We start from the raw sequence: 25,626 nt of genomic DNA on the forward strand, positions 1-25,626 counted from the left end.
TGATCTCGCAGTAGGAGTCGCTGTTGAGCCCGCTTAGCGTGGTGTGAAGCAGCCCCGACATCTCTCCCGCGCCCGGTAGGGCCGTGCTCCGGAGATCCTTCCAGAACCGGCGCGGCGCCCACAGGCCAGCGGACTAACGGACAGGCCAACCGCCGCGCCGTCTGATTGGCCAGGCGGGGCGGAAAGGCTGGGCGATCGAGAAGAGCAGCCAATCACCGCGCGCTACTTCGCTCCCGGCATGCAGCGCGGCGTGGCGCGGCGGGAGACGCGCATGCGCCCTTGCGGTCCCTTTGCTCTCCTCAGGGCTGAGGGGCGGTGTCGGCCATGGTGGGCGGGCAGCTGGGCGCGGCGGGAGGTAGCGTCCGTTCTCCATCCCCGCCCGGGGTTTGCGGCTGCATAGCCACTCTGTGACACACCGCCTGACTGGTCCCTTCCCGGTTTGTCTTCCAGAGCTGCTCCGCGAGCTGCTGGTTGAGGAGGCCCCGCCCCGCATCGCGGCCCTCATTGAGGAGCTGTTCCGGGCGGCGGGGGCCCTCGGCGAGGCGGACGGCAGCGCGGCGGAGGTACAGCGCTGAGCACCGCCTCTCCGTCCCCGTGTCTGGGGCGCTCAGTTCGGTGCTTTCATCTTTTAACCCAGCAGCCTGAATGCGATACAAAGTGTTGTGTTTAATGAGAGAACTCAGCGCGTTGATTCCGGGCCAAGCTCTGTGCAGCTGTGATACGTCCAGGATGGGGTGCTACGTCCAGGATGGGGTGCTATGTGTCACATTCCGGGATATTTCCGGCTGCCTGCTTGTAGGCATGTCTTCTATAAGCTATGACTGATGGAAAATCCACAGCCCTCTGAAATGCGTTCTTAACAGATCTTATTGCCTTTATGCGAGGCTGCATCATCTTTTAACAAGAGTTTCTAGTCAGTAGCTTTTGTTCTTTGTCTGATAACATCAGAAGTTTCTCTGTGTGGGTACTTAAAATAATTAAGCTACTTAATATCGTTGGCTTGTTGGAGCATGTCCAGAGGAGAGCCACAAAAGTGATGCCAGGGATGGAATGCCTCCCTGTGAGGACAAGCTGAGAGCTGGGACTGTGCAGCATGGAGAAGGGAAGGCTGCAGGGAGAGCTGAGAGCAGCCTGTCAGTACCTACAGGGGGCTGTAAGGAAGGAGGGGAGAGACTCTGTAGCAGGGTCTGTTGCGATAGGATGAGGGGAAATGGTTTCAAACTAAAGGGAGATCTAGGTTGGATATAGGGAAGATGTTTTTTACAATAGGGGCTGTGAGGCAGTGGCACAGGGTGCCCAGAGAGGTGGTGGTGCCCCATATCCATAAAGACACCCAAGGTCAGGCTTGATGGGCTCTGAGCACTGATGGAGCTGTGGGTGTCCCTGTTGAGTGCAGGGAGTGGGACCAGATGGCCTTTCAGGGTCTCTTCCACCTCCAACAATTCTATGAATACAGGCCTAAGAGTTAGAGTCCTACAGATGCATTTTCAAATCTGATACAATTCTCACAGCTCTTTTCCATTCCCTTCTAATTTTGCAACATCTGTTTAAAACGTACATAATGGATTCTGAAAGCTGCCAGTGAATCAGTTGTGTTTTGGATGTGGCGATGTGCTATTGCACAAATTTTGTATGTATGAATGCTTGTGAGAAAACTTCATTCCAGATGGGTAGGGTAAATCAGGTCATGTTTTGCTAGGCTTGGAAAAGGACTTGACAGAAACATATGTTAGGCTATTTCAGCAATACGACAGATTAATGGGATTTGTTTAGGAACGTATTTGAATGTTTCTGAAGTCCACTACTTCTCAAACAGAATTTGCTGTTCTGTGTAACTTTAAATGGGAGCTGAAGGCACTGATGGATGACATGGCATATCCGTGCTTGCTGCTATCGATCTTACGATTAATTAGCTCTTCTTAGTTTCAGGTCATGTCAGCCGTGTTCTTTCCTACCTTTGTCATCTCAGAGACACTCAGATTTTCAGAAGATGGGAGATAGTCTTTTAGAAGACTGAGAATATGTTATAAAATGTGCTTGTGAAAAGTGTGTGTGATCCCTGCCAACTGCTTCCAAGTCTCTTGGAATACCCAGTCTGTAAAAAAGAATAGTCCAAACTTGTAGTTGTGGTTAACATGAAAGATAGTAGCTTTGTCAGGAGTAAATCTCAATTTAATCCAAATCTAGGACAAAATTGAATGGAATGGAATTCTCTTTCTCAGATTGAAGAGGATGCAATAAACCTGTGGAACTGGGCTGTAACCAAACACACAGGTTCTGTCATCAGCGATGAGCAAAGAGCTAAATGTATGTATACAGTCTTTTCCTTTCTAAATGTGTTTTTGTGCTGCAGTGTGAAGAGGAAAAGCTCCCTGCTGTGACAGGTACATACGTAGTGCTGTGGGCTGGTTTGGATATTTGCAGATAGGGTATAGACAGAGAAAACTGAACAGCTAGACTTACGCAACAAGTCTGGGGAGGATCACCGTGGTGTAACAGTGATCTTCTTTGTGACACAGAATTGGTGTTGGTATTTGCATCACTCCTTTCTGTGCCCGAGCATCAATAAAGAGGTGATGCTTCCAAAGGAAACTCTGTATTGCCTTTTATTTATGCTATTTTAATATGCTATTTTTTAAGATCTGTGAGTGTGTGGACATAACACTGATGTAAATCTTTGACTGTCAATTTCTAAAACGTGAAGTTGTTTTTTTAATGTGATTATCTTACCTGTATTTATGTACAGAAAAAATCTAAATCCTTTTTTTCACTTCCCTGCCTTAGCATTTGTAGCTTATACACAATCATCTGTATACACCTGGGAGGTTTGCTTAGGGCTGGGGAAAAGCAAAGTGAGCTTTTAGTCTATGCTGTCAAGCAGTTCTTTATGTGCTGCTGCAGGACTGCAGTATCTGGCCTACATTTTTCTCTTAAGGGATAGCAGTTAAAATTAAGTATAATCTGCATCATGTAAGTGATGTCAAGTGAAGGGAAAAGGGTAAGTTTACACAAAATAAGTGATAATTGTTGTAGAACATAATGTTCTCAGATCTTATATCACAGCTGAAGGGCCAGGGAGAGGCTATTTTAAATACATTAAGTGATGTGTTTTCTACCCTCACTCAGTGTATAAAAAAGGCCAGAAAATACTTGTGCTTTTTACTTTGAAAACGTAAAGATTATTAAACTTGATTTCCCTATTTTGCTGAAGGCTGTTTGAGGTGCTCAAGACATGTTACTGTGAGCACCTGCAGTGTAATTAAGTCTTTGAATACTGTGTCTTTGACTTAAGCTCTCTCTAAAGTGTTTAATAAGCATTTTGAGGAGAATATCTTGGTATCTTGGGGTGTTTTTTTTTTTCTTTTTGATGCCTGAAAAGCAATTTTAAGCAGCTTGACTAAAATTTTAATTCTGAAGCTTCCAAAAGTTTCTCTCTCATAATTTTAAACCATCTTTAGGATACGGCAGGGCCTGACTTTCTCAACAACAACAAAAAGGAACTTAGAAATATATGCCTTACTTTCTTGCAGTGAGATTTGTTGCTTGTAGGCTGGTGTACCTTTGTGAAGGCAGCAATCCTCCGGAGGGAACCATTCGGAGGCAGATTTTGGTAAGGCTCAGGGCAGGTGAGCAGTGTGGAAAACCTTAAAAACCTATTGCAGTTACTTTGGAAAGTGAGTGAGATACGCCTGTAATTCTAGAGAAGAAGCATGCTGAAGGTGAGCCCATGTTATCACAGGGGTGCCTTGCTGAGTCAGTGCAGTTAGCATCACATCTTTGTCGTATGTTAAAGTATTATAAGAGCAGCACATTCATTTATTTCAGTGTCTTGCAGTGTTGTATAGTGGGGCACCATAAGCCTTGTGCTGCAAGTAGAGTTCATTCGTATGTGAGACACTTGTGACAAATTGAAGAGCTGGAATACCTCTCCTACATAATATATATATATATATATATATATATCAGTAAGAAGGGATCTAACACTGCCTGCCCTGAAGTGACCAGATTTTCCCAAAGCACTGATCGTTTTCTCCGGCAGATGTCGATGAAAACTGGTAAAGGTTGGATAGATGTTGGCAAAGCTGATCTTGCTGATGAATTCTTAGAGATTGCCATGAACGTAAGTCCTTTTCCGGTTCTAGTTCTTTACAAACACACCTCTTTGTGACTTCCATGGGTCATGCTTAAGCTTTGTTTTCCAGAGCATAGAAAAGCTGTATGCAAAATTACGCAAGGAGGGCGATGGTGAAGCAGATATTCCTGTGTGCAAAGCTGATGTGGAGAAGGACCTCTTCAAAGTGCTCTCTTATCAGGCTGAATCAGTACGTGTTCCTCCCACTACTTTATAAGTTCCTAGGGGGTATGGAGGGAAACTCTGACCTGTTAATTAGGTGTATGAATGCCTGGCACTGCAGGCTTGCTGAAGGATGCATTTTCTTTGCTTAGATGTAAGATATCAGATGTGATGTTTGAGTTTGGTGTTGCAATAATTTAATGGCTTTTAATTTGCCTAATTTATCGCAGTCGTTTCTGCTGCCTTGTTTATATCTTCTCGTTCAGATTTGTTGCTCTGTAATTTGGGTGTTTATACAACAGCTGCCTTTCTGAATCATGTGTCAGTTCCAGAGGTGACCTGTGCTTACCCAAGGAAGGGGGTAGAACTGCCTAAGAGCCTGGGTCCCCAAAACTGCATTTGTGTAGCGTGTATACAGCACCATTGGTCATTTCAAAGCACCGTGCTGGGATTTGCAACTAAATTGGTTGAAAAGCATATGAAGGTGCTGTTGGTAGCCAAGGTTCATGTCTGACAAGCAGACACTGTAAGCCACACATCCAGTCTTCTCTACCTTACAAGTTTCTTGACTTTTATGAGCAATATAATCAAAGGTATTGCTGTTCAATGTCACTGGATAGAAATCTTCCTATGCATGGATGCCCTCTCTTCCATGACCCAATACATGCTGCTTTTCACATATAAGAGCTTTGAAACAGTGGGAGAATGGGTATAAAATGGCAATGTTTGGCAGTAATGAGTTCCATGACATTTGAAATTTTCCTTAAAGTCTCAAGCTTTGCACAATGAGGTAGGAATTATGATTGATGATTTAAAAGAAGAAGTCTGGCTGAACGTGAGAGAAGTTTGAAAATATGCTGAGTGTTTTGTAGGGGATCAGCAGGGCAGATTAAATTAATTCAAAGTACATCATTCAGAAATTCTGTGTTTTGAGAGGCATTGTCCTGACTTCTGCTGCATGACTGAAGTTTCTGAGTACTTTGTCAATACTACAGAGTATTACAGACATATGGGTATAAATGAGAGAGAAATCAGCTGCTCCCATTTGCTGCTAACAGCACTGATCTCAGAATCCAGAAGGGGTTACTGTCTTCAAAATTATGAAGAGCTTCCCTAAACAGACCAAAATTTTTCATGTAACTTGTAGTTGAGACGAGAGGACCTTAAATTACTGGAGAGGTGTTTCAAGATTTGTTAAGCTGTCCAAGATTTGCTGTTACCTGACATGTAGATGAATCAGTGCTGTGGATCTGAGCCTTTCACACTACCTGTGGGCTGCAGGGCACTCCTGGATGTCTTTGAGTGTATAAAAACATACAGAATTATTGTAGAACTGTAAGGACAGATGTCTAATCTCAAACTTGGCTGTACTAAATGCAAAAAAGGCCTGCAATCCAAGTCTTTTTTTTAGAGAACCAGTCTTGTAACAGGTTTTAGAGGCAAGTAGTTAACTTACAGATTGTTGGCATGTTCTGCTTTCCTAGGCAGTTGCTCAGGGGGATTTTCAGAAGGCAACACAATGCGTGCAGCGCTGCAAGGACATGTTGGTGAGGTTGCCAAGAGAGGTTAGTGAAATCATAGCTTTCTTTATCATGCCAAAGTTTGCAAATGTTTTCCTCCCCATATATTAAAGAATGACACATGCTATATTAAATTTTGAGAAATATTTTAATAACTCTCACTGTCTTCTGTATTTTTTTTATTTATTTTTTGCTTCTTTGAGGTTTTCTTACTGCAAGTTTTGTGTAAGAGTGACTAGGTTTTTTTTCCTTCGTAAGTTTTTTAGTTTTTCCATTTGCTCAGAGTTTTATCAATTTAGAAATAGAATGATAATAGAATCATAGAATCACAGAATGGTCTGGGTTGAAAAGGACCACAATGCTCATCCAGTTCCAACCCCCTGCTGTGTGCAGGTCACCAACCAGCAGCCCAGGCTGCCCAGAGCCACATCCAGCCTGGCCTTGGATGCCTGCAGGGATGGGGATCCACAGCCTCCTTGGGCAACCTGTTCCAGAGCCTCACCACCTTCTGTGCGTGAAAATGATAAACCCTTCCTAAAGAACGTGTGAAGGCAAATAATCAAGACAGGCAAAAGGATTTCTAAATAAAATACGGCACTGCTCTTCTGCAGAAACAGCTGTGCCTCTTTATCTTGTGTGTTGCTTCTTTGCTCTTAGCCGTGAACTTTTGTCTGGAAACAGGTGGGCCCAGAGAGGAGCTGAGCTGCTGGGCTTTTGATATGCAAGTCTATCCTCAGCGCTAATCTTCATGTTAATGAAGCTGCAAAGCTATGGGAACGCTCACTGCTCAGAGAGCTGCCAGGTTTTGGGAGTGCTTTGTGTTATGCAGGGTGCCTGAAATGCAGTCATTCGCTGTATTTCAGTTACGAGAGCGATCGTTTTTTGTTCACCCGCACTGAATCTGTGCTTTTGTCTCTGGATTGCAATGAGATCAGAAATAAATCAGTTTAAAGCAAGATGCTGTTCTGCAGCTCTCATTCTTGGCTGAGGGTTTGAATTCCTCGCAAGGAGCACGTTTTGTACTTTGAAAAGACAGTTACCACGGAGGCGAAATGGATGCAAATATTAGCAGTCTGTTAGCAGTGAAAACGCTTTTCTGTCTCCTCTTTGGACAGCTGCAAACATGACAGTTGCAAATCATTTCAGCTGAAAGAGAAGTTGTTATGAACAGATACTGTCAGGCCTGACTGATAAAGCAAAAAGCAACAGTGCTCTGAATAACCAAGCATTCAAACACATTTTTCTCCTCTAACTGGTGGTGTGGATCATCCTTTTATAATGCAAAGGTGCGTGCTGGAAAAGAGGCTATCATGCAGGAGGTGGAGTTCTATTCATTTAACGATGCAAAATTAAAGCTCGTTTGTCATTTTTGTAAAGGAAGTTGTAATATTCCAGTTTTTCCTCTCAGGTTTTATTCTGTATGCTTTGCACAGTTCTAGAACTTTCAGCTTGGCTTCTTGTAGAACCATTCAGCTTCACTGAAGAATTCTGATTTGCATGTCCTGAACTGGCTCACATCACTTCCCTTTCCCACAGAACCATATGATTTTAGTCATGTTCAGTACTACCCTATCAAATAAGGTCAGAAGTGATCACAGTGGATATCTTTAAAGTGAGAGGTGTTTTAAGGAACGTGAGGCTGAGTGCCACAGATCTGGTGATGTGTCTGTGAGAACACTGTAGAAGCAGCAGCCTTTTGTTGCAGACCCGTTACCTGGCAATCCTCTGTTACAACTTCGGAGTGGAAACCTATGACTGTAAGAAGTATGAGCAGAGCTCCTTTTGGCTCAGGTAATGTGAAAAGGTAACCGAAGTTGCTTTTGTCATGTAAAAATCTACTTTTGTCAGGTAAAAATCTGTGTGAAGGAGAGGAGGGAGCCAGGGAAAGCAGAAGGTTGATTGGAAATAAGGGAACACTGGATTTTCACTGAACCATACTGGCTGAGCAAACACTCAGTGCCTGTTGTATTCTCCTGCCTAGCATTTATCTCTGTTTTCCACATTGATTTTCATGTCATTAAAATGAAAGCCTTCTTTCCATGTGGAAGTTGTTCTCCTTAAAGCTCCTTCCAAATAGATTGCTTTTATGAAGAGGCCACTTGTACACAGTAGTGATGGAATTTGAAAAGCAGAAAAACGTGAAAGCATTTTTCTGTTTTCAAATAGATTTATTTTTAAGGAATATTTGAATTTCTCAGAAAGGAAAATTGCTTCACTGACAGCAAAGCCTTGACTGATGAGAGACACAAATGTCAAGGTGAAAGATGAGCAGTTAGAGATGGTTTGGGCAGCATCCAATAAGTATTGTGTTATTGCTAAGGAAGAAAACTTCAGGCTGTCAGGAAAAGTATCCTCATACCAAGGGCAGGAGAATTGTTTTTATTTCTTCTTGTTCTTTTTGTTTTATATACCCAGGAGGGAAACAAATGCCAACACATCTAATTCAAGATAGTTATGGTCACGTATGCAATCAAAGAGTACTTTTAGAAATGCTTGGAGTTGATTACAGCTGGTGCTTTGGAAATTATTTTATATTTTGTACTAGTGGAAAATTAAATAACGAGTCCTGGGACAAAATTTGGGGAGGAAATAAGGCTTTACCAAGAGCAGATATTTGTCTGGATATAGAGATTTAGCTCCATCTAGTGGGATAAGATGCTGTATGAGATTAGGAAACAACTGTCCTGTTTTTAACAGTGCTTAATTTGCACCATTTGACATCAAATCTCTCGTGGAATTACCAGTGTGTTTTCCCTGGGTGGTCCTTTGTGCTGTCATTCAACTTTCGGGAAATGAGTGAGAAGTTTTGACCTCCAGGTCCTGTTTTTGTGCTATTGATTTGCTGTAATCTTGAGACTGGGTCATAAACACCTTCTGTGTATGACTGTAATATCTGTCAGGTGAGAGTGAGAGCAGTTACCTCCTCCAAACACCTTTAGCTAAAAGTGACAGAGCCCACTGAAATGGGAGATACTAGAGAATGTGGTGCAATAGGTTGAAGGCAGTGATTGAGTACAGTTTTCAAAATGAGGATTCAGAAAAAAGAATCAGTTCTCCTGTAAGGTGGAGTACTGAGGCTGGTTTGTGTGATTTATGAGGTTTCTGAGTGCTTCAGAGGTGGGGAAGGATAGGAATGCTGCACGTATCAGAAGACTGGCTGAGTTTATCCCTGTCATCACATGTAATTTTAACTTTCCCTTGTTGTTGGTAGCCAGAGTTACGACATTGGGAAGATGGACATGAAGAATTCTATTGGGAAAGAGATGCAGGTAAGAAATAGAGAAATTGCTGTTTGCAAATAGGAGGGTTTTGTTACCATAACTCCAGTACAGCTATTTCTACTGTGCCAAATCTGACCAATCATTTTGTGGCCTCTTGTATAGTCCTGTCTGCCACGAAGTTTGGCAAAGCTGCAGATCTCCTTGCTATGAGCATTGGTCTGAGAGCTGAGTCACTGTTAAGTGCTCTTAATCATGTTTGAATCTACAATTTCACAGAGATTTAACTGTAGAAAATAAGACTCAGGCTCTGAGAGGCCATCATTTCTTCCTTCCTCCCCATTCTTTCAAATCACCATTACATACATCTGTGTCATTTCTGAGGTGTGTTTGAAGGCCATTCTCTTGTATGTCTTTTTTTCTTTTTAAAGTTTGTAACTCTTGTTCATTTAATTTCTTCTTTCATTCTTTTTAAACACATCTCTGACTTTCCTCATTACTTTTCTGCTCCCTGAGCTCTCTGGTTGATTCGTGTCCTGTCGGGACTCCACACACAGCTCTGCTGCTCGGGCTTTGGAGCTGAGCACTCACTTCATAAGTCTGCTGCCAGACAAACATTCTTTTGACTGAGAGAGCTTTATTTCTCATGGCCTTAAAATTTAAGCCTTTTGTGTCTGTGTGTGTGTTCCTGTGTTCTTCCTGCTGTGTAGATTGGATTTGAACTTTTTCTTTTCTTTTCCAGGCAAAAGTGCTGCGGTTGTTAGCTACTGCCTATTTTGAGTGGGATTGCAGTCTGTATCTTGACAAGGCACTGAAGGCTATCAACTTGGCAAACGAGGTAGTGATGTGCTCTTATAATTATGGTGTGCAATAACTGAAACTCAAGCATTATTAACATCTACTAACATGATATAGACCACTGGTGTTTTCCTTGAAATCAGCTGACTTATAGACTGAGGTGTTTTTACTTTGCTTTTCCTGCTCCTAAATACACTTTGATATTTGTACCTTCCTAGAGAAACACAGTATCTCAGTATGTAGATGCAGAGCAGCGTTGCTGCCCTGTGGTTCTATTAACAGTGAGACCCTCTGGTAGTGGTGTGACTAAATGGCATGGAAACTGTTTGACTTTGGTTTACAGTGGGTGTCCCCATACTACATTTTGAGTCCCCATTTCATTACCTTTACAAATGTTTGAGCAAGTAGCAAAGAGAGTTCCGTGCAAAAAGCAGCCTTATTTTAAGCAATTAATTTAACTATTTTGCCTTACTAGCTTGACTATTTTTCTTCAGGAACCTGAAAAAAGAACTGTAGCTGAAGAAAGTTCATATACCTCTAAGCAGCTACTGTGCTCTTAAAGAAATTCCATTTGCCATGTAGGGAACTGGATTAATTTTATTCTTCTGTGTCCTCAGTTTACTGAAAAAAACTTAAATTCAAAACCTTTCAGTTTGTTGTTGGTTGACTATTCTTAAACTTCTGTTATTTGATTCACACAAAATAAATTGTAAGTATAAAATCCTGTTGGAAGTGAAAGCTCAAATTCAGTTTTCAACATAGTGGTAAAGCTTTCAAACGGGGTGATGAGGATGCTGGTGAGGTCAGGGTAAGTGGCAGTGCATTCAAACCACTCCTATCATACATTCCTGCTACGTCTAAGCAGTTTGTGTTCTGTATTTACCTTCAGAAAACTTTCTGAAATGGAAGAGTGTTTTGATAGTAGATTTTTTGGTAATATATGCAAAACTAGAAGAAAAATTTTGTTCTGAAGTTTGATATATACAGTATTTTAATGAAAGCTGTGGTAGAAAGCCTTCATTATTTCTATTTGTTCCCATTGTTGTTCTGCCCTCGATTTCTACAAACAGTAGAATATCCAAGTGATGGATTGTTTTTCCCTATGCAGGAGAATTTGCATCCAGCAGGGTTTTTTCTGAAAGTTAAAATTCTTCTTAAAAGTGGAGCATCAGATGAAGACATCAGCTCAGGTAGCACAGTTCTGTATAGCTGCCATGGGAAGGTGATGCTATTCCATGTCCAACTGGACAGCCTGAGTAAATGGATTGAAAAGAAAACAAAACATCTCCTTCTTGTGTGTTCTAGAGGAATTTTCATATGCTAAAGTCACAATTCTGATTTGGCATTTTGGCCATAACAGCCAATGTTAGCAGAGGAACTGCAGGGCTAGAATACCAGGGCTGTCAGCCTGTCACATTTCTGCAGTGTTACATTAATTGTGAGACAGAGAAAGGAAAGTCAAAACACAGCTGATGTGTCTTATTCTTCCTTGGTTTTAGAACTACTATATTCTTTTTTTTCTTCCCCCAAAGAATTTGTAAGGCCATACACTGAGCTGTCACGTGTCTTAAGCTGATTAAATAATCTCAAGAGCATTGTGTTCTTTTTAGCTGTTGCAGAATTCCAGCGCCATGAGATGTCTTTAGACTTTTGTTTGAATACTGCCAAACTGCTGCTGGAGCATGGAAGGTATGAAAGCACCACTAAATGCAGTGAACACAACGTTTGGGCTTTGCAGCTGCTCTTCCATAAGCAAAGATCATCTGTTTTGTAGTGACCCTTTAAGTAGGAACTGGCAGAGGCAGGGAAGCCGTTTTTAGAGGTAGGCTATCTGCGCAGTGGGAAGGTGATACATATTGGCACAACAGCAAAACAGGGTGAGAAACAATGTCTAGTGGTGATTTGCAATATTGTAACCATGCTTTGGAAAAATCAAGATCATCTCCGTGTAGTTTTAGTATTTGCCGTAGGTCTGGAATTGTATTTTTCTTTCCTGTTAGCTAACCAACAGTGAGAATTAAAGATTTAGGAATCCCAGTGAAAAACAGTGTGAGGGTGGACAGACTGCAACACAAAGGCACGAAATTTCACACTGAGGACTGCTCCATTGTGATTACCTACATGTGCACTTCTATCTTGTAGTAATTTCTAACTCTGTCACTGTGAGATGAAAGTTATCTTGTGAATACTGTAGAATAAGCATGTGCTAATAGGAAGTAACTACAGAATAGATGAACTGTGGTGCATTCATACCTTGATTGACTCTGTCAGTGTGGTTGTGTGCCAGTAATACCAATCAGAAACATACTGAATGGTGTGAATGTTACTCTTCAGAATGGAAAATTAACAGCTTCTTATGTGCAGCCTCTTAAAATTCTGTCAATGTGAACAGGGAATCAGTTGGCTTTGATTTTCTGAAATCTGTTGCTGAACGATTTGAAGCTTCACCTGACTTTGGAAAAGTCACCCTGCTCTACATCGAGTTCTTGTTGCAGAATAAGAGGGAGCTGCTTGCTAAGCAAAAGGTTGAAGAAATTATTATAGGTCTGTATCCCTGCTTTGCTGCCACTTACTGAAAGCTACGTTTTGTTGGCTAGCCTTGAATTCTGATTTTATTTTCTTCATATACTCTCATTTTTCTTTTTGTTTGTGTCTACCTTCCCTTCTGTTTCTTTTGCATGGCAACTCTCAACTTCCATAATGACAGTTATGATAAAGCTTAAGGCTAAATTCTCTTGCTAAAACAGTTCCTTCTTCTTAGTGTGGGCTGTGTGAGATTGATGCATGTGGGAACATAAACATTTGCTAGAAATTCTATGTGATGTTAATGCTTTGCCCATCCAGCTCAATGTATTTTTGTATATCAATATTAAAACAGATTGCATGTCCTTGTTTGAGCAGCTGAATTACAGGTTCTTTTTCAGGTCCTTTGCACCTGTAGCACAGTCGTGCTTCTTGACTGTGATATCTGCTTGAAATCAGACTGCTTTATGTAGCATTTAGCTAGGTGCAAAAGCCACGCTGTCATCATTAAAGCATGGCAATAGTTATTCTCTTGCTTGCTACTTTTTCTTTCCAGAAGTGGGATATGGAGCAGTGGGTCTTGGATGAAGCTATTGCTGTGTTTTTGTTTCTTGTTTTAGGCAACAGGACAGTTGCTTTAAACATAGATGGCTCATAGGTAGTTCTCTCAGTGTGGTTCTTAAAGTTCTTGTAAAGTGATGACTTGCAGTATCTTTTCAGGTCACTATACTGGGAAACAGCTATTGCCTGAAACCTTGAACCGACTGCACATCATCTTGTGGGACACAGCTGCCAAACATTATGAGGTTTGGAACCATGCAGTGTTGTTGTTTGTATGAGTGAAAATGAAGATCTTTTTCTGACTTTTTTGATATGTCTGGCTTTGTATAGAGGGTAAGTTGTTAGTAAAATCCCTGTTCCAGTTGGAAATAGTTTTACTTTCAAAGGTGCTCTTTTCCATTAAAACATCAGGCTTCAGGTAGGTTCATCTTCAGGTTTGTAAATGGGAGCAGTTAATATCAGAATGGATCAGCCACAGAACCTGTGCAGCCCACCATTCTGGTTGTGCCCTGGGAAGAGTTCAGAAAACCTTAAAATATTCCTTACACTAAGACATCTGTAGTGGAATAGCAGGAATAGGTAAAATATTTCTTCTCCTAACTAATGTGCCTGTGCTGTGGGTTCAGTGGCTGCTCTTCTGGGAAAAAGACCACTTTACTATCTGAATCTTTCATTTCCTATGATGGTTTTGTTTAATTTAGGAAACAGGCCAATTAATCATGCCTCCTCCTTTCATTTTTTAATTTCCTAGGCAAAAAGCTATTCTGAAGCTCTTAACTGGTACAACTATTCTGTCAGCTTCTATACACCTGGGCAGATAGATCAGAATCTGGCTAAGTTGCAGAGAAATATGGCTTCTTGCTATCTTCATCTGAAACAAATTGACAAGGTACATTTATTTAATTACATTGCTTTTGTCTTTGTAGCTATATCATTTGGACTTAATTTACATTTTTGTTCCTGTACCTCTTTTGCATTGAGAGGATCTGAGAGATACACTGGTTATCTTCACTGCTTCGGGGGCCTCTTCTATCACCCATCATTGCAATAGGGGAAACAATGCACAGGTTGTCTTAGCATGCCTCCCAGTATCAGGTTTCTTCTCAGATTAGGGGCCATCCTCCCTTCAGGACAGATGAGCCTCAGCAGAAAAAGCATTTGACTTGTCACACTAGAACTTCCACGCAGTGCTAGCCCTCAGCCCTGCAGAGCAGTGCATGTACATTACCTGTTTAAGTTCTGATTTGGGGATGTTGAACTTCACAGTTCAAAGTGGCAGAAGGAAGTTTAATCTTTCAGCATTCTCAGTGCTTCTTCTGCTTTCTAATTCTGTGGCTCCAATTGAGGAATTGCTTTCTTCCTCCTTACAATCATTGTCTGTCCTTGGTGTTATCTTCTGCTCTGATCACTTCTCTTTTGGGGGGGGGTTGTTGCCAAACCAAACTTGTACAGTAATTGTATAAACATCTGTAATGAAACCATTACAATTTTTAGCTCTCTCCTATTGCAACACTGCACTGAATTCCTGTCTTTTCTGTGTATAGGCAAAAGAGGCAGTTAAAGAAGCAGAAAGGTGTGATCCAAACAGCATCTTTACTCAATTCAGTGTCTATAAGATTGCAGTGATGGAGAATGATACTGATAAAGGTAGAACTTGAAAGGCAAAAGGGTTCACTACAACAATCAGAAGTGTTGAGTGTCGTAGATAATACTCAGCAGACATAGGCTGTTAATTCTGGGAAAGACAGGATAGAGAGAAGATAGGAGAAGTGTCTATAAAATCACTGAAACTGTCAGGCTGTGGATTTTGAGCTGTCATAGGGGGATGTTGTTTTACACGTAGTGTGTAATATGTGTGGAGTCTGTTGTCACAGCTGGAATATTGTCTGGGTGGAGTCTTTGGCTAGGAATTCTCTAATCTTGTGGGCAAAAGCTAAAGCAGCATCCCAGGGTGAGAATCATGGTTGATTTGCTATTTCTAATGTTCTTTTATAAGTATGTACAGCTGGAAAAATGCTACAGAGCTAGATGAACCTTTGTCACTGCTCTTGATTTCTCTGGTCAAGCAGAGCCTGAAGTTACCAGAAAATACATGAGCTGACTGAGATGACTTACAGAATGCCATATGTCTGTAGACTTTTTCTTGTGCCACTTCATATCTTAATGAGAATCTTAGCTCAAATAATTAAAATTGAGAAATATAGTCTATAGACTTAACTAGAATCCAGAGTAACATGCAGATCTCATTCTTCAATGAGTTCTGTGCTGATTAATTATTCTCTATATGTCTTTTAAATGACAGCCTAATTTGCTCATATAATACGGAGTGGGAACCACAGCACAGTAGGAGCACAAAAGCAGCAGCAGCCTTAACATGAACCAAGATGTGGGAGCTTGGAAGCATGCCCAGACAATAGATTAAAGAAAGTCTTCTGCAACAAAAAGATATTTAGCAGAGCAAAATTTAGAATATGTGAGATGCAGTTTCATTTGTGTGGCATCCTTGTTTCCTTAGACTAGGAGCTTAGAATGCCTTTTTGGCCCCTCTAGGAAGAAATGCACAGTTGTGGAGAGCTGCTGGTGTGGTCAGGTTTTCTTGTCTTGATTTTTCTTATGAAAGGCTGTAATTTTACTTTTTTGTAAGTTGCATCTAAAGCCTTATTAAAACTGGAACTTTACACCTTCCCATTGCTTCCACTAAAAACAAACAAACAAACAAAAAAGACCCCAACAACTGATTTTTTTTCTCTGTGTATATTTCAGCTGTGGAAGCAATTATTGAAATGGGGAAGCTAGCTGAAAAGCCATCTCAACATGAAGACAAGCTGATAGTGGATGAAAGTATGAGCACTAACCTCCTGAGTTTGGCTGCCCAAATTGCTTTAGAGGTAGAACAGATAACACTGTCTTTATTTTGCCTTTTCCTATAAGTAGGACAGCTGTAACCTCTGTAGCCTGGCCTACTTTTAGTATTTCTACTTCATGCATTTTGAAGTATTTAATGCTTGTGTGACCAAAGTCTCACTATTTGCTCTGAGATGTGTTGTGTAAAACAAAGTGCAAACTGACTCCATATATGAATAAACTGTTATTTTAACATATACTTATTTTTCTGGAAAACAAGAGATTCTGAATTGTAAATGTTAGTATCTAGAAATGTCATGGTGTATTTCTGTAAAATTCTCTTCAGCAAAATGTTACATTTTTTCCTACCCCTGGGATTTTGTCTTTGCAATGCTAGAGGAACCTTTGTACAAAATTATATAAGGCAATGATGAAGGACTGAAAAATCGTTTATCCCTCTGTTTGCCTCAGTCACTGATCAGTGACAACGGTGCCTGAGCTGACTGATGACAGTGGCAGAAGTAGAGGAGGCTTTTGGATGCTTTGTAGGGCTGTGTAGCATTCTAAGGCATGAAGTGCTTGCCAGATTGTACTGATCCCCTTATTGCTTTAGGCTCTTTGCACGTGGAATTGTGTCTCTCCTTATGGTTTTCTTTCAGCTCTGAGAGAAACTCTGTGCAGGATCTTTTGTTCTTTTTTTCTTTTTCTCCATTGTTTTGTTTTGTGGAAACTGAGCAAGAACACTTTATACAAATTGTGCTTTAATTTATTTTTTTTCCAGAATGATCAACAAGTTGTGGCTATCAGAGCTTTGGAGCACCTGTCTGAACATTCACAAGACTGCCAACAAATATTTGCAGCTTTAAAGTGAGGATTTGAGATATTTACATGGAAACAGAACTCTGGTTTCTTTCCAACATACATGATTTTGTTGAAGGTGGAAAGCAGAGCGGATGAAAGATTAGTTAGCAGTGCTTTTGGTGCTGGGGATGTACCTCAGGCCCAGACTCCTGGAGTCTGTATACATTTCAAGCCTTTTCCAGGCAAGCTCTGAGTTTATGACTTCATTGTGATTTGAACAAATGACCAACAGCAACTCTACTGAGATTGCAGCAATGCTTGTGGTGAAAATACCAGTTCATCTGGATCCTGTGGTGAAGTGATGTCTTCTTCTTGAAATATTCTATCACACATAAAAACAAATACTACAAGAAAAAACCTATTCTTTCCATTTTTTGTTTGAAACTTTTTTGAAAGTACGTTTATTTACTTTCTATGACCTGATTTAACAAAATGGTATATAAAATAAAGCAATAGGATGGGAAATATTACAATATTTTTCTCAGCTTGGCACTAAATTCTTTTGTGAGCTGTGTGGACTGATGGCATAAAGAAGAAAATGGGATCCTTTCTGAAACTTGAGGGCAAAGTACACTGTTGGAAAAAAATATTGTTTCTTCACTGTTGTTTTTTCTCACATCCAGATGTTTGATTCGTCTTACGTTGTCAAAAGTAGAAAAAGAAGAGAAAAGGTGAGTACATCTGCAAATGTGTTCTTATGGCAGATAAATCAGACTAGCAGTGTAATATGGACTTTTTTTCTTATGGAGTAATCAAGAGATTAGTTTTTTACTAGTTAAAAGTCCACCCAGATGACTTCCCACCATGAACTAATGATGTCACACAGGGGCATCTGCTTGTATAACCTTTCCTTTAAATACTTGCTTTTTGCATTCCAGTTTTATTGTTTAATGGGAATATGAGCTAGGCATTCTTTTTAACATTGACACAAGGTTGAGATATCTTATAGAAGTTCTGAGTGAGAACTTGGGAGTGAGACCTCCCTTGCTGAAGGCTGGCCACTTTGCAGATAGTGTGATAGCATGGAAGGAGGAGAACTGTACTGCTGGATTTTGGCTGGCAAGAAGACAGGGGATGTCAGTGAGATTAGAAGATTCACTTGTAGCCCCTAACTGCATCCTACTGACTGAGAAAATCTCCTATACTTCTACGATGACCTTCACTGCTGTCACTGAAATCTTTTGCAGGCCCTCTGCACTCCTGTTGCACCTTCAAATGCCAGAGGTTTCTAACGCCTGATGTATTTGTCAGAAGAATGATCATGTCTGTTATTAAGGAGCTGTTGAGTTCCCACATCAATAATGTGTTCTATTGTAAGAAAATTAATCAAATGTTATCTAAAACCTGATATTTTTTTTTCCTCCATCTTAGAGATAAAGACATCAAGTCGATGCTGACTTACTTGACCTTGGGTATGTTTTTGTTGTGTTTACTTTTTCTGTAGTTCCTCCATCTGTGAATGTTTTATGATACGATCAGGTCCATACTGACTCCTTGTTTCAGTCCGTATTCTCAGCTTCCCAAGTTAAAACTGGTGATTCAGCAGTGCTGGGCAGCTGGATTTCAATCCTAAAGGTTTTTGCTATGGAAAACTTGTAGAGTGCTATTCCTGGCAAAGCCTGTGCTTGGCAGCCTCTCTCAGACCAGAGGCTCTTCTAGGCAGTTGTGCTGAGGAAAGAGAGATCAATTCTTCACAAGGCCACGCATGCAACCAACAGATATTTGGGTAAAAGTCACACAGCCTGAGTGGCCTCAGGTGTCTGTCTCTACTCTGACTGCAGTGGCAGAAGCAAAGTTGGTGCCTTCAGAAAGGAAGAAGTTTGGTTTCGGACCATCAATTAGCAGCACAGCTTCCTGTTGGTGTCAATTAAATGCCAGTGATGGTGTTTGCTGTTTTAGCTGTTTTGGGAGGTATTTAAGGTTTGGTTTTCTTTTGCCTTGGAAGGCTTAGAAAACTTCAAGCAGTATTAGCAAATTGCTGAAATTGCCAAAATTTTAAGCTGTGCCATTCATTGGAAAAGAATTGTCTTGTTTGCTTTGGAATACATACAGGAGTTTTACAGAAGACTTTCCCATCAACATAAATCCTTATTTCATTAATCTTTTCTACTGCTTTCCCCCTGTCTTGGGGAAGTTAATGAAATACTGAACTTTTCCTATACTAGCTATTCTTGACTGTGACTTACAGAAGAGAATGAACAAAAAAGTAAAATAAATAAATGTTCCTTGAAGAAAACCCTTAAACAACAGTTATTAAATTTAATCCCCACCCAACTTTTTGAGCAAGTTCAGTTAAACTCCTCTGCATTAGGCTTCAGTGCCAATAACTTTGAAGAGGCAGTACCCACTGGGAGCCTTATATCTTATCCTAAATGCTGTCTGAGACACCTTCTGATGTTTATTTTCTAAGCTTTTGTGGTCAATCATTAGCTTTAAGCTGTGAGAATAACCCTTCATCAGGGATTACATGGGAGCTTTGAAAAAATGGTATTTGTACTGTAGTTATTAGACCTGGAATTGTTTGTATTCTGCTTAGAAAATGCAACCTGTCTCCTAAGAACACATTTTCTGCAGCTCACCAGAGACTTGCTGAGCCTTTCACAGAGGAGAATTTGACAAGAGATGTAAGGACTTCAGAAGCCCACTGGTTTAGAAGAGTTGGTAAGCTGCGCTCTTAAGACCTTAAGTGAATCACCTCCACTTAGCCTGATCTTAAGGAAGGAGGAAGTGTTTGAAGGTGCAGTATTATGAAAGGTGTCACCTTTGGCAGTCTCTGCTTTAACTGGTCTGTTCATTTTTTGTCTTCTGAAACTGCCTGGTACAGCTCATATTTTAACTCAGACAAATACTTGCATGACTGATGGGGTCTTTAGCACTGCTCTTTACCACAGGAGCTCTTTGTGCCCATGGTACAACTATGCAGGGCTCACATTTTTTCTCCTGCTTAGCCCTCTGCTACCAAGATTATGTTACTGAAGTCAAAAGCAAGATCACACAAATAGGAAATATCAATGATTTTCTTTAGTGTCTGAAAAAAATTACTGCTAAGGGCAATAAAAAATAGCAACAAATACTGAGTATGCATGTTCTTATGCAGATTAAATCAGCATTAGAAAGCTCAGATGAATGTGCTGCCATCAGTGGTGAATGGTGTGATTGTGGTTCTGTTTAATTGCTTGTCTTGGGAATACTGGTCAATATTTTTATTCAGATTCTGATCTTGTTTACTAACAAGAAAATGCTTCTTGCAATTCATACTCTTGTGGGTGAATGTGTGTTAGAATGGACATTGTGATTGTGATAAAATTATCTAAACAAGATTTGAAAGCAGGAATAAGATATGTTAACAAATCATAATGGCATAGGTATCCCTTGCCATTAAATGACCTGTTGGTGATGTTTTGATTAAGAAATCGAATTGCCCAATATGTTCTGCCTATTACTGGAGATTAGATGGGCATAACCAGTAACATGTCTAAGATTTTTATTCTAGTCTTCAGTTTTTATGTCTTTGTTAGCTTGGAACTTAGCAGTACAGCTCAAGGACTGCCCTGAACAGATGAGGGATTTTTTTGTGCTGTCTTTCAAGGTATGTACTAATACTTCATCAGTCCAGTTCTGTTAGAAGTGACACCCGTGTATCAGGCATCTCCTTGGAGAAACCCTTGTGTGCTCTGAGAAGGGAGCAATTCTGTCAGAAAAAAATGGCCTTGGAATATAAAATGTAACTGCTGTTACACTTTACGATCTGATCCTTGAAAATATGGTAAGAAATGTAGACTTCAGTGAGATCTTCCTAAAGTACTTCTGTTCTCATGTATGGGAACTGGATCATGAATAGAAACATTCTACATGGAGAAATATGGAGTCCAAATCTCCATGCAGAACTTCTACCAACAGTGTGCTTTTTGTGTAGGTATATATATTTGTTAACTCCAACACTGCTGTACCCTTTGTACTGAAAAAGTCATAGAAGACACTTGACAATCCTCTGTTCAGCATGCAAATTGCTTTATATAGGCACAATTCCCATTACTTGCTCCTATTTTTGTTTCAGTTGTCCCAGTTCTGTCCCTCTGACAAGGCTGTTCTAATTGCTCAGAAGACATGCTTGTTAATGGCAGCTGCAATTGATCTGGAGCTGGGGAGACAAGAAGTAACACTTTCTGAGCAGGTAGGGTGTTGTTCTGTTGCCTCATCTGATCTATATCCATGTTATGAACAGTCACTATTTTTTTTTACTTTTGCTTTTGAAGCCTTGGTTGTTTTACTCAGAACGAGATATTGAAAGTGTAAGCATGGGAACCTCCCATAATTATTAAGTAGAATCAGTATACAGTGAATTGACAATACTGGATTTCTGTAAAGTAATTCAATTGACTTAAATAGCTTTGAACAGGTTTGTATCAGCAAAGGGTGATGGTGCCTACTCTTAAAGGAACTTCAGTCTACCTTGCTTATTATGTGAGGAGTCTGCTGCCTAATAGTTACTGCATCTTTAGGATTATGCCACTGCTGAAAGTAGTTACCAATCTGGTTTCATGGATGTGAGAAAATTCACCTTTTTAATTTCTTTTCCCTATACATCTTTCTGAGGGTACGTTCCTTACTGTGACACGAAGGAATTTGTTTTGTGGGATTCAGTGGTTTGTTAGTCTCAATATTATTGCATGTTCAAGAGAGAAAATAGATAAAATAGATGATGTCCCTTAGGGACACATATTGGTCCTTTTTGAAGTAAAAGAACCTGCAGTGTGAAGAGGCTTTGCCTGAGTAGTGAAGGTAATTACAAAAGAGAGAGAAAACAGAACACAACCCCCCAGGAGTTTGGTGAGGATGATGTTAGGCAGGTTCTGCATTTATTAAATAATTAGACATGGAGAAGTCTCTCCTTTTGTCAGTTGTGAACTGTATATTCCTTTTTCCTGTAAAACTATAACAAAAATATCTTTTTAACTTTTTGTAAATTAGGTGGAGTTCTGGAATCAGGCTCTCCAACATCTCCAGGCATGCAGAGAGATATGGAAAGTTCTGAAATTAACGGGTAAGCTGGAAAATGTGTGTGTTCAGCACACTTAGTCACTGTATTGACTGAAAATACAGGGCACGTGGAACTACTGTCATTGCTGAGGTGTGCTGAAACATATATGTGACAATATAGCATGAGAATTTACAGTGCCAACTATGGCTTTTTTGTATGTCATTGCTGTTCAGGTGCTGTGAAGGGGGAATGGTCTTTTAGAGTGAACTGAACTGACTTTTCTATCTTCACTGTTAGGAAACTTGAAGCTTTTTGCTCTAGATTAGGCTGGTAGCAGATTTGCACTGGAGTCTGGAGTAAGAGATGGCTTTAAAACTTCTACTGACTCTTCCCTTGAAAGGCATTAGAGAACACAGAAAGGCCCACTGCCACGTTCTCAAGTGTCAGAACCCACCTTTGTTCCTTGACAATTCCAAGTCAGCATAGCTCAGACTGATCACGGGAGACTGGAGGGCTTTCAGCTGGTGATGGCTGGCATGCTGTGTGACTGTTAGCTTAGGGGCTACATGCTTCCTCTTTTTGGAAATACATCAGTAGAAAAACTCTATGAGGCATTCCTTGTCTGACCTGGGGTCTGGTTTCTTTTCAGTGATAGGCTTCAAAAATTGCTGAATTTCCATTGGAAGATGCATTAGTATTTAAGTTTTGTCAAAAAATTTACTTGCTGCTCCCCCTTTTCCCCAGACTTTATTGTTTCTGAACTAGAGTTTCATTGTATGGACTGGATTTGGAGTTCTCTTTATCTCCATCCTTAAAATCCCACTGGGTTGATTATCTCTGGATATCTCTGGACATTTCACTAGATGGGAGTTTTTATTGTAGAGGTTTGTGGAATGTAGCCTGGCTCTTCCTTCTCTATTCTCTAGACTTCAGCCATTGTGTGGGCAAGCCTGTTGCTCTGGATGAAGCTGAGAATGTCTTTTAAATGTAAAAATCAAGGTCTTTGTGATAGTAAAGGCTGGTCTGGCATTTTTATTGGGTTTATGCCTTAGTGGTTCTGCTGTTCTCCCACTCTCTTTCCTGAGGGTTTCCTACCAGAAAGAGGACGAGTCCTCTAGAAGAGTTGAAAGCTGTTGGTAATAACATCATTCATAAGCTTTTGAGGCAGTGATGTTCTGTGATCTGTTTTACCTGTCTCTGGCTTTGGCTTTCCTGGCAGCTATTACTTTTGTCCAGGTTGGATACATTTAGCCAATTGCAGACAACCAGATTTCAGGGATGGGTTTGAAGTGTGGGGTTGGTGGGGTTGTGCATTTGGCATCTGGGGATTCCATCCACAGCTACTTCTCAGTTCTACTTTCTGTGCTGTTAAATCTGAGGATGTTAATGGTTTTCCTGCCTGTTGGAAGTGAAATATTGACCTTCTACACAATTTAGCTTTAAGAAAATGAATCATTACATACAGGCAAATCTGTCTTTCCTATAGGAGATTTTTCTAAAGACCCAACAGACACTTTGTTGCTGCTCTATGAATTTGAAGCAAGATCCAAGCTTAATGATCCAACACTCAATAACTTCATGGAGTCAATATGGGAACAACCACACGTAGAGATCAAGACGTTAGAAATCATTGCATGTAAGGACTGCATTTGTTCTTGCATAGTTCAAGTCATGAGAATCAGCTTATGCCACTCTTTCCTGTACATTTCAGGTGACCAGGATTATTGTGTATGGTACATCATGCAGAAAATGAGCTTAATGTTGTGTCCTGAAACAAAGATGCTTAGCATCTCAGCAGTATTAGGAGATCTATGCTTTGCAATGTCGTTGTGTTACGTGGATGATGAACCAGTGATTTGTGATGTCCTCTAATTTCTAGAACCTGAGACATTTGTATAAGTCTCGAGTCTGGAAAATGCTGTTCAGATAAAATTTTACAGGTTCTAAAGCTGGCAAAGGCAAGAGAGCAGCCTTAGGTGCTCCATGTTCCAACGCAGATGTTTTAGGATGCAGACTTTGGCTAGATTTGCTTTTTCAGCTTAGTGTAGTTAATTTGTAAATCATCCTTCAATATGCTATACCACACCTTCGTCACAAAGTTCTAGTCATGCTTTCTTAAGAATATAGCATAAGAACAAAAAAAGATGTGTAAAATGTAAATCCACCATGGCACAACTTTGGAAGGGATTCTATAGAGTTGTGTAAGCTTTTCTCTGTTGTCTTAAGGAGATGCGTGTGGGGGGAAAAACTGTACTCAAATCCCACTCCTGCCTAATTTTTCAATTTAGGTTTTCATGCCCTAGGAGACAATCAAAATAACAGTTGTTTCTGTAGAGCCCATTGCTATTTTGGGGTTACTGCACTGAATGTAAGCAGCAGTGGATAATCTGCTGTGCTTCTGCTTGTAGTCCTCACTGATGAGCCTACAACTAAGAAGACAGGAGAGAAGCACCAGCTTGTGACCGGCCCAGGCAATAAGCAAATGCTGACCATGAAATAAAAGTCTAGCTCCAATCTTTTCTTTCTTCTCCATTTCTTTAATTTTTAAAATTTATTTTATAGCATTAGCAATGGAACCTCCAGCTCGGTATCCTGTACTGTGTAAGAAAGCTCTGAAGAGTGCACTAAACCTTTACAGAAAGCAAAGCACCACTGATGCTGTGAAATTTAGGTTAGTGTTATCACATACGTTTGCCCTGAGCCCGTGGTTTGAAATGTGGTAGGGAATAAAGTCTTCAAGTGGAAAAAGTGGGTTTTAGCTTATGTTTAAACTTCCTCTAAATTGCTGGCCAACCAATCTACCATTGAAGTGTGGCTGTCTAACAGGTGTGTTAGCTGCAACCTATTTGCTAGGCACGTTTTCTGAAAGTCATACTTACAGAAAGTGAATCTATTGAGGAAGGAAAATGATCTAGAAAGTGTTTCTGGCTGTTTCTTGTTATAGAAGTGTTTGTTCCAAATGCTTCTCTGCAACAGTGAAGTAGTGAACTAGAAAAATTAAGACAAAGGCTGAGAAGAAAGCCATGAGGTGTAAGCTAGCAGTAAGATTCTGGAGCACATGCACAATTTATTCTGCTGGGTAACCAGCTCTGTAACAGCTGCAGCTTGTGGGATCTGAAAAACAACCAGGCGTGTCCTTCTCTCTCTGGTCTGTCTCATAAAGGATTTTTTTTCCTTCTTACTAAGTTCTGTGCTGCAACCAGTGGGCAGAGGCAGCCATTGCTACTCTCTCTCTTTTCACACTGTCTTCAGAAGCTATGTATTTGTTACTGATTTTGTGAGGATGCTGAGCACTTAGCTCTTGTTGGTGAAATGAGAAAAGGGCTTTCTCTTTTTCCTTGCTGTCATGCGTAGCATCCCATGAAAATGCTACAAGCCCAGCAGTTAAAATACAGAACAGCTGCTCTCAAGTCTCTTTTTGCACAGCTTGTATGAGTGAGCTCTGATGCCAGGAGCGTGTATGCACAGATACAAATGCAGTAAGCACAGAGGTGGATGTATCAGGATGGCAATCAGAGAGGCACAACTTAATGTGCTGCAGGTGCTAAAATGTAGCAGTTTGCTCTGTGCTTGTGGTATTTAATATTTCCTCTTTCACTCTGTTTTGATTCCCAGCAACTGCTTACATAGTTTGATTAATCTTTCTTTGCCAACTGGAGTGACAGACTTGGATGCCTGTGTGCTGCAGGAGGTGTGGGGCTACTTTGAAGATGCTCTGAGTGTAGTCAGCAGCACAGTAAGTTGAACAGGAAAACAAGAGATTAGGAGATGATTCTGAACACATTTAAAACACTTATTTTTTCATCAAGTTGAGAATAATTAGTAGGTAAAACATTATGCAGAGTCATATATGATGCAGCTTAGACTTCTTCAGTAAAAGATGCACTGAAGTTACCTCAGTAGAAATGGCTTTGGGATATTTATGACTGTACTATGAATTTTTCTTGATTTTTGTAAGGCTTCTTTAGAGATATTTAAGGCCAAGTTTCAGTGAAGTATGTGATAACTCTGAAAGAGTTGTCCCTT

At 40.5% G+C, this 25,626-nt stretch overlaps 1 protein-coding gene across 3 annotated transcripts; it reads left to right on the top strand.

Annotated features, from left to right (window-relative positions):
* The first annotated feature begins 6 nt into the window (after window positions 1-6).
* Window positions 7-25,612, top strand: TEX11 (testis expressed 11). Of its 3 annotated transcripts, XM_010714978.3 has the most exons (27): window positions 7-355; window positions 451-563; window positions 2,223-2,307; window positions 3,531-3,610; window positions 4,040-4,120; window positions 4,203-4,322; window positions 5,779-5,859; window positions 7,520-7,605; window positions 9,026-9,083; window positions 9,775-9,870; window positions 10,939-11,020; window positions 11,441-11,519; window positions 12,223-12,374; window positions 13,074-13,159; window positions 13,666-13,803; window positions 14,459-14,561; window positions 15,678-15,802; window positions 16,540-16,625; window positions 17,243-17,290; window positions 17,991-18,031; window positions 19,194-19,280; window positions 20,138-20,208; window positions 20,677-20,793; window positions 21,591-21,663; window positions 23,087-23,236; window positions 24,163-24,271; window positions 25,216-25,611. In XM_010714978.3, the coding sequence occupies exons 1-27, from the start codon at window positions 325-327 to the stop codon at window positions 25,343-25,345; spliced, it is 2,508 nt and encodes an 835-aa protein (XP_010713280.1). In that variant the 5' UTR covers window positions 7-324; the 3' UTR covers window positions 25,346-25,611. The 3 variants fall into 3 exon arrangements, with proteins under 3 accessions (XP_010713280.1, XP_019473613.1, XP_019473614.1); XM_019618068.2 differs by lacking the exons at window positions 24,163-24,271; window positions 25,216-25,611 and adding an exon at window positions 24,009-24,140; XM_019618069.2 differs by lacking the exons at window positions 14,459-14,561; window positions 15,678-15,802 and having other exon boundaries at window positions 25,216-25,612.
* Window positions 25,613-25,626: the final 14 nt, after the last annotated feature.

This window comes from Meleagris gallopavo, chromosome 9, assembly GCF_000146605.3.
Source record: "Meleagris gallopavo isolate NT-WF06-2002-E0010 breed Aviagen turkey brand Nicholas breeding stock chromosome 9, Turkey_5.1, whole genome shotgun sequence".
In the NCBI taxonomy this organism is placed as follows: Eukaryota; Metazoa; Chordata; class Aves; order Galliformes; family Phasianidae; genus Meleagris; species Meleagris gallopavo.